Raw genomic sequence first — 13,504 nt, 5'->3', positions numbered from 1 at the left:
AGTAAATTAAAATACGAAAAGGCGACTTTATAAACTATCAGTTTCCGCCATTAAATTGTACGTGCAACGAATTAGAGAATTAATAAAGATGAAACTTGTAATCTGTTCTCTCTCATGTAAATATCAAAATGTTAAATAAAATAAAACTAATTTTATCCGTGATATTCACCAAATAGATCGGCTCTATTTCGAAATGATTTATTTTTTTATTTTTCCTCTTCAATTTTGCTTTCTGCGAACTTGCTCTTCCGTTCGTCACCTTGAATGTTAACTTGAGCTTGTAAAGTCAATCATATTTGAAAAATCGTTTCCTTTATAAAAGCAGATAAAGTTAATCGAAAGCAGATTATAAAACAAAAACGTAAGTATTACTACATTAATTTAATATCGATTTTTGTGAATTTGTAGAATACGTTAAAAATGTAAGGGAGATAACTACATTTACTAAACGAATAATCTTAATGAAAATGTTGATTTTCTTGTTGAAAATTTTTCAATGTTGATTGTTTTTGTTTTCAATACTGACTTAAACATAAAAAATAACTTCTTTATCGTTTAAAAAACTAATTTTATAGATTTTAAATCTTTTTAACTCATGTTGTTTATTTTTTGTAAAAACAAACAAACAAACAAAAAACTATAAATCTTAAATGTTTTTCATTGTTTAATGTTTTTTGTTTTCATCATTTTTTTTCACTTTTCTCAGTGGATTATTATCATTAATCTATTATTTTATTTTACATACTTACACATAAAAAAAACAACGATCAATGTCTACAATCTGACGTAAAGTAAAAAAAAAATCTTTACAATGAAAACTTTTTATAGTTTTTTGGGTATGCTAAAAACGAATATATACTTCCAAAGTGGCGCAAGGAATTAGATTTAATGATATGAGGAAATGACTTTTTCCAAAAGTGGGAATCACTTTTTCACATAAATTTAATGTAAAATGAGAGGTACTAATGCACTTATTGATCCATGCTGAAATAATGTTATTTTTAGAAAGCCATTCTTTAAATGGGGAGAGGAGGGTGTTTTGTACCTATTCTGTACTTTCACCTTACAATTTAATAAAACAATATATCATAAAACTTTAATTAAACTTGAAAATACTATTCAAAATATAGCGTGGATCAATGACTGCACTAGCACCAAATGAGCACCCACTTTCAGGCTACAAGATGAACATTTTTTGGAGGAGGTGCTGCCTGAAAACCGTTTGGTTACTTACTTTTCGACCTTAACAATCACCTTTAACATGACGAGTTCTATAGATTTTTGTATGCTGAAAACGAATATCCCATTAAACTTTGTTGCAACCAAGTAATTTTCTGAATATTATTACACAGTGTAAAGAATTAGCTACCACTGATAAGATAAGGAATTACACTGCTTAATAATCAGAAAAGTACTTTGCGGCAAAAATATGCTTACACATACAGAAATGGTCACTACTGATAACATAAGAAATGACACGTTTTTGTATGCAGATGTTTCTCTATTTTCTCTTTTCTCTCTTTCATGCCATCAGGTTTTATTGAAATTGAAAAAAACTTTTGCTCCACTCACTAGGTTACCGTAAAGTGTATGCTCATTTTATGTTACATTTATAATGAAAAGTGATACCCCATTTTTTAAATTTATACTTTTTTCATATCATGAAAACTATTTCTCTGCGCATATAAAGCATATATTCGTTTTCAGCACCCCCCCCAAAAAAAAAACTTGTAAAGTAATAACCGTAAAGAAAGTTTTTTAGGAGGGAAGGGGGTTGAAAGATTCTAGACATTGACCAGTACAACTTCTTTATAGTTTACAATGAAAAAAAAAAAGAATAATTTGAAATAAAAAAATTTCAATATATTTAATAGTTTATACTGCAAAGTTCCAATAAATCGACTTTTTCAGCCAATTTTGAGAATTTAGCTTATTTTTTAACTTTTGTGATATTTAATTGTTTTCTCCTTTATTTAATTAAATGTTTGAATTCTCATCGTTTATGAGGGATCGATGTATTAGAAACTGTTTACACACACAAATATACCAAAGAGTTTTCTGTTAATTGATTTGGAAATGCAGTTATCAAATTTTCTATTCTTTAGTTTAAACAATGCTGATAATTAAATAAACTTATTATGTTGCATTTTTAAGTTCTCTCAAAAATACATTCAACAAACCTTACTTTTACTAAATTAAAAAATATGTATGATTCTTAAACAAATTACAATATTACGGTTCCGGGTTTTTTAGATGAGGAATGATTCTTTGTATTATTTAGATTATTAAGACTACTCTTGAGTGTTATTTTTAGATGAGGAATGATTCTTTGTATTATTTAGATTATTAAGACTACTCTTGAGTGTTATTTATTGTGCAAACATTGTAAAAATAACACTTAAGATGAGGACAATAGTTCAAATAATCCAAATGATACGAGCAAATCACAATATGTTTTTTCCTTGCACCTATTTTTTATGTGTCGAAAACTTGTTTTGTTTTTCCTTGCAATAAAGGAGATTCCATGATTACTGGATTGTGATATGACCCTTTAATTTTTATTCTGTTTTGAAAAGTGAAGATGATATAAAATTAAATTATTTTGTATCTTGGGGACATTAACTGTGATAGATGAAAAGAAAGTTATTATAAATGGGGCTTTCATAAGTAGATTTTCTTAATTTGTGTATGGAAAATCGTAACTTACTTGGCTAGCATGTGTGTGTGTGCTTCAAAGGTCATGTAAAAAAAGAAAGAAAAGAAAGAAAGCCTAAAATGTTTGACACTCACTTATGCAATGCAGACTGTTTCTATTTTTGAAGAAAAAAACGTACTAAAAAAGACATCATTTCTCAGATTAGCATGAAAGGAGCTGATCATTTTCTGACATGTGGAAAATCATCAAAATTTCTTCCAACAAAAAAATTTCCCCACAAATCATGAGAAACTAACAAAAATTCTTTGTTTTTCCTCCCTCTGTTCACAGCCAACTTTATGCCTGCATAGGTTAAATGGCTTTCTTCAAAAAGAAAGAACAAGAGAATGAGAGAAAATTAAGAATATGCAATCAAAAATGAAAATTGACCAATTCTCTTCGGTTCTATTTAAAATACATGACTACTTTTACAAAATTTTACAAGTGACACCCATTATAGGTATTGGTGGTCAGTCCTAGCATGGTATAATCACTGTTAAAATGGACCTATTTTCTATGCGATATGCTATTGATATTCTTAGCCAACAATAGCACTCAGATCAGCTCGTATGAATGAGGAAGGCTTGATTGTCGGCTTTTGCAGGTTTTGAGTGTCAGTTTATTTGTAAACATACTTGATTCAACTTGAGTTGACTTTAAAGGTGTCATGTTGAGGAACTTAATTTATATTAAGCTTACGTGCACGTTATCTACGGTTTTCCCTGTGATCCTTCCAAACTGATGTCTGCCATCTTATTTACACGTTCAAAACTAAGTTAAAGAAGAATGATGGAAAACGGATGAGATTCAATTTGTCATTCGTTCAAAATGACTAAGCAGTGTGCTAGGGGAAACAGTAAACTCTTATCATTTTTATACATGTGGCAGCACATTATGCATATATGTTTCACAGTACATTTTTCGTCAACTAGAAAAACTTGTACACTTTTTTTATATAAAAATATAAAAACTAATTTTCTGTTTCTTTACTGCCTAAAGAGTGTGGACCGGGAGGTGGATGGAGCCACACATGTGTGATGGTGATTGTCAGCTGACTGTAAGCCTCTCTTTTTTTGCCTTTTCTCTGGGCTATATATGTGACCAGTTTTTAGCTGGTGCGCTCACCTTTGAAAGTTGTGTACGTCAAATAGTTGAGCTTTCACCACTGAAAAATATCAATTCTGACAACCTGACCCCATTGATCATAAATAATATTTTTTGTTGAATGTCTTAATATTAGGAACACCTGATTCATGGTGGAAACCATCTGATGGTAACCACGTGGTAATTTAAAATTAATATCGGTAGATGACACTTTCTGAACAAATCCTAATTTTGTCTTTGACATCTGCAAATTGTGATGCAAATAGGGGATAACTCACATCCAAACATTTTCCAAGTTTAGTCATTATGCTATATGTCATGACTCTCCTCTCCATCAATGGTATGTTAGATTCCTCATATGGCCTTTCCCATTGATGTCGGCTCCTCCATATTGGGATATTAGCTTGTTTCATGGCTGAATCACTATCCAACTTAGAGCAGCCAATGCAGCCTTTCTTAACTTTCTTTCATGTTCCTTGACTGATGAATCTTTATTATGAGACGTAACTGTTTTTTCTCCAATCTTAAAGTCTATGAACTTTCGTGTTGCTCATCTATAACATGATCAGCCGGTTACTGAGGTGTGACTGGCTTCACATGTTATACTAAATGTCTTAGATTGGTCTCATGAAGATGTGAAGATGGCCAGTCATTAGGGTCTGTAAGAAGGAAAGCATAGCTGAGATGTTGGATGTGTTGTGTGGCCCCTTCTTTCTCTGAAGATAAGTTCTTCACCCTGGTGGCGTACTGGTTGTAATTTTCTTTCTTCATCCTCCAAACCGCTTCGTTATTTCAACGGAAGCATTCATGGCAGACACAAAAAATGACATGCGACACAATTGCAATATATATGAAAAATAACTATTTTATTTTACATTATGGATACAATATATATTACAAAAACTATTGCAATTTACTTATCTTCAAAACTAAGCTAAAATGCCGAACTAGTGTTGAGGGAGGGGGTACTCCCCCCTCCTCGTTTATGGAGAGACAGAATTATGTGTGCTCACCTCATGATGGTCCGTGTAGAGAGAGAGAGAAAGAGAGAGAGAGAGAGAGAGCTAGAAAAGGGAATGTATTTCTTTGTATCTCTATGCCCATGGGAAAATCACCACTCGGCCATACTGTAGAGTGTGTTAGAACCCGTGGCACTGAGAATTATTGCTACACATCAACCTAGTATACTTTACAAGGCCTTAATATATTATGTAATGGCAAGATCATGTATCTATTGGAGAACATGGTGTGAATTTTGTCGTTTCACTCACATTGAATCTAACAGCCACCAACATTTGGTTAATGTATATATCCTATAACTGTTCATCGTTCCCTACTTTTCACTAAAACATTTGGTTTATGTATATATCCCATGACTGTTCATTATTCCCAACTTTTCATTAAAACACTCTACTTTGCCGTTAGTTTGGGGTGATGAAATGATGTGCTCACGTGATGAACATCGCTATGTACTGGTTAGCAAAACTGTAAGGTAGGGGCCAGAAGTATTCAATGCTAGTTTTGCAAAAGTAAAAGACGGCAAATTGTACTCCTGCATTCAAGGTTATTGCTTGCTTATGTTTCTAGTTTTGCATGGAATACATTTGCCCGCGTATTCATTCATCTCCTTAAATAAACATGATCAGAAATATTGTTGCTTATATAATGTAAATTATATGTATATACATACATACATATATATATATACATATATATATATATACATATATATATTGTCTCCATATGCTGCAGTACATATAATTGTCCAAAATTGTTCATCGTCTGCAATATAGAATCTTGTTCATCACCATAAACGTTTGTATTCCATTTTAGACGATTTACCGTTCTTCATCTGCATCTTTAAATCTAAAAATGTCCTCATTTGCCTCTTGTTCCCTAATGAAATCCAAACCCAAACATAACGTATGGTGTTCGTGCGATACTGATGAGTCTTTTAGCTTCTTATATGATGCAAATTCTAGTGAATCAAAATGTATCGCACATACCGAGTAATTACTACTATTGATTTCTACCAGAGAACGTAATTGTCTCTGCTCAAATCCATGGTGCATAACAAAAGATCCACACAAATATTTTTGCTTAAATAATGTAAATTATATATATATTATGACCATATGTTGTGGTACATATAATCGTCACAATTGTTCGTCCTCGGGTTGCAATAAGTAATACATTATCTCGTTCATAAACGTTTTAGAAAATTTACCGTTCTTCGTCTTCATCTTTAAATCTAAAAATTTTATTATCTGCCTCTTGTTCTCTAATTAAATCAAAACCCAATAACGTATGATGTTCGTGCGACACTGATGAGCCTTTAACCTTCTTATTTACCGAGTAATTCCTACCATCTATTTCTACTAGGGAACGTCATTGTCTCTTCTCAAATCAACGGTGCATAACAAAAGATCCACACAAACATTTTTCTTTTCCTTCGAAGCCACCTCTGTATTTTCTTATTCTGCATAGGCGAGTTTAATATTAATATTGAATAAATATTCTAGAGGTATGTGATTTTTATAGATGGTGACTTTCATACTATAAAAATATTCATTCAAGTTATTAAGGGCATAGTGTATCGTGTAATTATTAAGTGTATCATGTATGCTTCTTTTTTCTATAGTCGACCATCTTGTCTGCATTTCACTAAGTTTATGGGATGAGAAGTAAATTGGTTTTTCAACCTTTATGCTCCCTCTGATCCGTGTACAGTCTGTAGTCTTTCTCAGGATTAGGATAAACCAGTATAACAATATATGTGAGCTCCATTTTTAAGCTGACTGTCTACGTTCTCGAGGATTTAATTCTTTTGTTCATCAATCATAATAATCACAGTAATGTTAAAAGCCACTTAGCTATTTGGCAACCTGTTCTCAAGGTTATTGGTTGGTATTGTTCATTATAAGCAATAGAAACTTACAACTTACAAACAACAATTTCTAAAACCCACACAAATCATGCATGTATGCAGATGCTGGTGTTTTAGCATAATTTTCTGTGCTGAATTAACTATTGATTAAATATAGGCATCATCTTTCAGAGCTATATTCTCGTCAAATACTCTTATCATTCCTAAACCGAAGTACATCCTCACCTCATTTTTCTTAAGCCAGTAATGGTTTAGTATCACATATTTATTATTGAGACCTCTACTCCTCTATAATTTTCTCTCAATTCTATGTGCATTGGTATGCCCTTGTTCAGTAACACCTAATTATCTACCGAGCTTTTTCCTTAATTTAGTTTTAAATCCTAGTCCTCTACTCTCTACTTTGTTTCCTCTTTTACGTCTGTCTCCATATCTTGGGCGACTAGAATCTGCCGTCTCGTATGACAAACCTCAATGTCTTCATACTCCTAGTTTGCGTCAAGCCAGATTTTCTATTTAACTTCTGCTATAGCTTTCTGATAAGCCGCTTGTAGATCTTGTGGCTTGTGTCTCATCACAACCATCTTCACTCTCCTATCTCTTAAACCCTCTAAAAATCCCAGTACCTGTTTTCTGATTTGTCTGCTTCTCCAGTCTATCCCACTATAAGCGCCTTCTGCTAATCTATCTTTTGCATATAGTCCTGTATCCATTTTAACCTACTCTACTGCTTTTTTTCAATTCTGAAGTCAGTCCTTGCACAAAATTTGAAAATAGCTGCTGCTTTATTATAACAATAGCAAATGCTACTGACGAAAGAACAAGAAAATAAAACAACTCAAAATTATTTTTTGTTAATAAACACGAAAGAGAGAAAAAATTAGCTTAAAATATTTTGATCACATATATCTGATTCAAAAATGGAATGTCAGATATTGATTTAGTTTTGGTTTTCCTCAACTTCACAGGACTCTTCTTTGTCATATATTTACAGTTCGTCCAGGTTCCCTTAATATTTGTTCGAATAACTGGTGAAAACCTTCACCAAATGAAATGTATGTCCTGCTGGCATTGACTATATATACGACCTGCTTTTTGAGCCCACCCTCGACACCTGTGTCTTTCAAGTAGTTGACCTTACACCACTGAAAATATCAATTATGACAAAATAACCCCATCGTCCTGGGCATTTGCTAACAGCTGTCATGTACGTATTGCATGTGCACCATCACGCTACGAGGGGCGTGCAATAAGTAATGCCCCTGACCCACTTCACATGGGAGTATAGCAACGAAACTTTGCACAGTTATTAGTCTTTCTCTACATAGGAAATACACAGTTATGTATCTCTCCCATCGTTTGATGCAGCTCTGCAGACCGTTTTTGTAGAACACCCAAGGTTGGTCCTCCAACCACAATTTGACTTCAGAAATCAAGGCTGCATCATCTGGGAAACACTTTCCTTTCAAAAATAACTTCATGGCTGGGAAGAGATGAAAGTCAGAGGGTGCAAGGTCAGAAGAGTAGGCAGGATGAAGGAGAATTTCATAACCACACGCCTGTGCTTCTGATCTGGCAACATGTGAGTTGTGGACCGGAGCGTTGTCCTACAGGAGGAGGGTACCTTTGCTGATCTTGCCCCGCCTCTTGATTTTGATAGGTTCCCTTAATTTCCTCAAAAGTGAAGCAAAATAGACTCCTGTAATTGTGGTACCCTTTTCCAGGAGATTTGTCATCACTACTCCGTCCTGGTCCCAGAAGACTGTGAGCATGACCTTGCCAGTGGAGGGCTGCCCCCTTGCCTTCTTTGGAGGTGGTGAGTCCAAGTGCTTCCATTGCATTGAGTGGGCTTTGAATATATGTACTAATAACAATACATATCAAAATGAGGTGGAAAATTTGAGAGAAACCACTAGAGAGGTGGACACCAGAGTATTCCAGGGTGATTCGACTCTCCAGGAACATGTGCATGTACAGTCGCTTATGGAAAAATCATGATTAAGAGATTCCATGTAGATGTGGAACATAATACAAATGTGAGCCATGTCATTCACTAACACTAAGGTTAGAAAAACATTGAAAAGCTGTAATATGTGGAAAGATTGATGGAAAAAGGAAATCATTGACCCTTATAGGATGAAGTAAATATAGATTGAGAAAAACAGTGAAAAGTAATTAATGTCTTAAGAAAACAAATAAGCTTTAAACCAGCTTAAAATATCACCTTTTAGGCAACAAAGCATCTCTAATCATAACTGTTGTCATTCCAGGTTAGACAATGTAACATCGAGTCCATATGCCTCTATTTCCTATTAGTGACTGTCAGGGGCTCACTTATCTTCACTTTTCTCGTATATCTAATCGAGAAATTGGCCATAGATTGAAATGTGATTCGATAACAGTACGAGTGACTGTGCAAAAGTACCAAAACTGGCAGTGTTTATGATGTCGCTATATGTGGTCGTCATGGGGTTACTTCTTACAGGAAACAATGCTATCTAGATCCGTAGCGTCAGAAACAGATTTGAAACAGTTTCCCAAATCCAACAACAGTGTAATCTTGTTCTCTTTCTACAGTTAAGAACTGGTTGAAGGAATTAAATTCATGAGTCTCTGTTGCAATATGCATTAATATGTTGACTGGGCATTTTCCACCCTACTTTAGCCGAAATTTAGATGATAATCTCATCTTTATGTCGGTTAATGCTCCCCTTCACGCAACTGACAGTGTTAAGAGGTTACTTGAAGGGCATGATATTCCATTTTTTAATTGGCCTGCACAATCTCCAGACATCAATCCTATCAAAAACGTATGACATTATATCAAGCTACAGCTACATAATGATAAAATTTCAAATCGGTTAGAATTTTCGACAAAATTGAAAGAGAAATATTATATCCCTTTCACCGGAGTATTACTGAAGACTAATTATAGGAATGGCAAAAGATTGCAGGCTGTCAAATTGCAGAAGGGGTATATTACTAAATATTTACTAGCTGTGTTCCTGTTGTATTTGTGTTACAATAATATTCTAAATTATATTAAAATGCAATTTTCCATAGTGCAGTTTCTTTATGCCTTCTCAATTTAAAGTTAATTTTTTAAATTGACGTGAACACTAGGATACTTCAATTAAAAGTTAAATGTGAACAGGTAAATTATTGAGGCATAAAAAATGGCACAAATGAGATATAGATTTTTTAAACTGTTACATTCAATTTAGCTTAAATTTGCAGCTTTTGAAAAAATGATGAGTGCAAACTTTTTTATGCCATTATATATATATGTATGTATAGCGATAACATCTAGAAACAAAAATGTTCATAACTTCGTACTAGGATTCTCTGCTAATATTCTAAAATGTGTACTAGGTTTTTCTGCTAGGACGCGTGCTACTATGGTTAGAGTACTTAAAAAACATCAATAAAATTGAAAGCAGAATTTTTAATAAGGCTTTTTTACCCAGTCATCACTAACAACACGAAAGCATGCTGCACTCATGTACTAAATAAATGGTTCCATTGAGAATTCTGTACATATTTCTTAGTTCAAGAGAAAGACAAGTTCCCAGGTTTGACAACATACACCTGAATAAGATCGGCGGTAACATAGAAACTTTGTGAAAATAACACCTAAGATGAGAACAGTATTCTAAAGAATCCAAATAATATGAATAAGCAATCCTCATCTCTAAAATGAAGAAACGTAAAGATTTTTAACTAAATATTTGATATAAGAAACATTAATTTTGTTGACTGACCAGTATTGCATAAAACTATACTGATTTCTTTTTTGAATTTCATTAATAATAGATGTTTTGGATATTTTTAATAAAAATAAACCAAAAAATTCAAGTTAACCACATGAAATATTATTCTTTTAATTTATTTTATATTTTCAGAATTTGCAGCAAAGAAAAGACAGTAATCAATGGCTAAGAAGGAGCTTTCTTCATTGGTGATTTTAAAAGGTTTAAAATAATTATACCTGGTTATCATCATACACTACATTACATATACGTTCTGTAGAATATATCTAACATGTCTGACAAACCACATTCAAGTGAAGTATGTGGTTCCTCTTTTGCACATAAGTCAACTTTGTTGAGTCATATGACAACAGATACAGGAGAGAAACCACATTTTTGTGAAGTATGTGGTTCTTCTTTTGTACAGAAGTCACATTTGTTGGATCATATTAAAACACACACAGGAGAGAAACCACATTGTTGTGAAGTATGTGGCTCTTCTTTTGCACAGAAGTCACAGTTGTTGCGTCATATGAAAACCCACACGGGAGAGAAACCACATTCTTGTGAAGTATGTGGTTCTTCTTTTGTACAGAAGTCATCTATGTTGGATCATATGAAAACACATACAGGAGAGAAACCACATTCTTGCGACATATGTGGTTCTTCTTTTGCACGGACGTCAACCTTGTTGCGTCATTTGAAAACACATACGGGGCAGAAACCACATTTTTGTGAAATATGTGGTTCTTCTTTTGCAAGGAAGTCAAATTTATTGAGTCATATTAGAACACATACAGGAGATAAACCACATTCTTGTGACGTATGTGGTTCTTCTTTTGCACAGAAGTCAACTTTGTTGCGTCATATGAAAACCCACACGGGAGAGAAACCACATTCTTGTGAAGTATGTGGTTCTTCTTTTATACAGAAGTCAAATTTGTTGGATCATATGAAAACGCATACAGGAGATAAACCATATTCTTGTGAAGTATGTGGTTCTTCTTTTGCACGGAAGTCACAGTTGTTGAGTCATGTAAAAACTCATATGGGAGAGAAACCACATTCTTGTGAAGTATGTGGTTCTTCTTTTGCATGGAAGTCACAGTTGTTGTGTCATGTGAAAACACATTCAGGAGAGAAACCACATTCTTGTGAAGTATGTGGTTCTTCTTTTGCATGGAAGTCAACTTTGTTGAGTCATATGACAACACATATGGGATAAACATATCTCCACTAGATAAACTAAAAACCTTGATATCCAATGTAGTAGCAAATCTTGGGTATATGTACCAGAAAGAACAATTGGAAATAAGTCATACACAATGACTACGGAATTTCTACCGCTATATACCTAGAAAATATGGTTAATAAGCCAGACATAGTTATATGGGACAAGAAGTAGAATATGGCAAGCCTAAATGAAGTAATCATTCCTAATGATGCTGGACATAACAGAGCAGTGAGGGAGAAAATAACAAAATACCAATGAATTATGGACGACATAAAAAGAAACTGGAATCTTACAAATGTAGAAATCATACCTCTCATTATAGGATTTACCAGGGCAATAAAAAAATATTTCAAAAACTATCTTGCGAATATACTCAGTGAACCAAGTGCAAAATAAATACAAACAATAGCACTTGAAGGGACAGTAAGAATCTTGAAAAGATATTTCGGTTGGAGCAACTAAATTAATGGGAGAATGTTTGGCATCCAGTAGAATGCTCCATTCACATCAAAAACAAAGTAATAAGAAAATTAAAACAGAAAAAACACATTCTTGTTAAGTATTTGGTTCTTCTTTTGAATAGCGTGGAAACTAAAAAGATAAGAAAATTAATGCATTATAATTTGTGTAGTAGCAAATCATGGGTAATTGTTCCAGAAAGAACAGTTGGAAATAAGTCATACACCATCAACTATGACTACGAACTTCCTACAGCTACATACCTTGAAAATGTGGCTATTAAGCCTGTCATAGTGATATGGGACAAGAATGGAATGTGGCAAGCCTTGTTGAAGTCAGCATTCCTAATGATGCTGGCTTAAACAGAGCAGGGAGGCTTATGAAAATGTTTCAGAAACTATCTGGCTAATATATTCCGTTTACTAAGTTCAAAATAAATACAAACAATAGCACAACTAAATTAATGGGAGAATGTTTGGCATGCAGTAGAATGCGACATCCCCAGCAAAAATTAAGTAATAAGAAAATTAAAACAGAGAAAAAACACATTCTTGTTAAGTATAGTGTTTTTCTTTTGAAGGGAGGTAAAATTTATAGCGTGGATGCTAAAAAGATAAGAAAATAACAAGAATTTTGAACAGATGTGAGATTTGATGCATTATATGAAAACACATACAAGAAACAGTATCTGATGATCTTCCAATATCCATACCTCAACATTGTATTGCAGCCTTATGAAACGAGCCAGAACAACCTCTATCACGCAAGTAGACAATCATTTTAATCAAGACTGTTTTACAAATATGACCGAATTAGGAAACAAGTCTGCTACGGAAATCACCCAAAGGAGTTGTTAAAAATACTCCAGAACTTCCATTATAGAAAATTGGGAAAATGGGCAAAACAATATTGTGACAAATATTTTCTGGATTCATTCACGCTTGTTTAAGTTTTAAGGACTATGTAAGTTTGAAATACGCAGAAATAGCGAGCAGGAGCCATTTGATATCTGTCAGGTTCTTTTAGAGGATGGCTACTATACAATAGAATAAAATGGAATGTGTAAATATATCGATATGACGATCTATAACATGTTGAATATTGAATGCTGCAGCAAGTCATGGGAACAGCAGTTGGACATGTTATACACCATCCGATATGACTATGATTCCTAAAGCTATGTGCATTGAAACGGAGCCGTTAAAACTGACATAATTAGATGAGACAAGAAGTCACAACCTTAGAAGTTAATGTCTTCAATAACACTGGGTTAAAAAAAGTCAGAGTAAAAAATAACAAAATACGAGGGTTATGTACGGCGTGAAACAAAGTGGAATTTTGGAAAATCTTTTCAGTAATTATAGGAGGAACTGAAA

At 33.5% G+C, this 13,504-nt stretch overlaps 1 protein-coding gene across 1 annotated transcript; it reads left to right on the top strand.

Annotated features, from left to right (window-relative positions):
* Nucleotides 1–259: 259 nt before the first annotated feature.
* On the top strand, nucleotides 260–12,016 carry LOC145270877 (uncharacterized). Its single transcript, XM_080126430.1, has 2 exons — nucleotides 260–361; nucleotides 10,589–12,016. The coding sequence occupies exon 2, from the start codon at nucleotides 10,728–10,730 to the stop codon at nucleotides 11,658–11,660; it is 933 nt and encodes a 310-aa protein (XP_079982556.1). The 5' UTR covers nucleotides 260–361; nucleotides 10,589–10,727; the 3' UTR covers nucleotides 11,661–12,016.
* The last annotated feature ends 1,488 nt before the right edge of the window (nucleotides 12,017–13,504 follow it).

Source organism: Euprymna scolopes, chromosome 46 (assembly GCF_053919585.1).
Source record: "Euprymna scolopes isolate OS-2025 chromosome 46, ASM5391958v1, whole genome shotgun sequence".
In the NCBI taxonomy this organism is placed as follows: domain Eukaryota; kingdom Metazoa; phylum Mollusca; class Cephalopoda; order Sepiida; family Sepiolidae; genus Euprymna; species Euprymna scolopes.
This window is presented reverse-complemented; position numbering and strand designations above follow the sequence as displayed.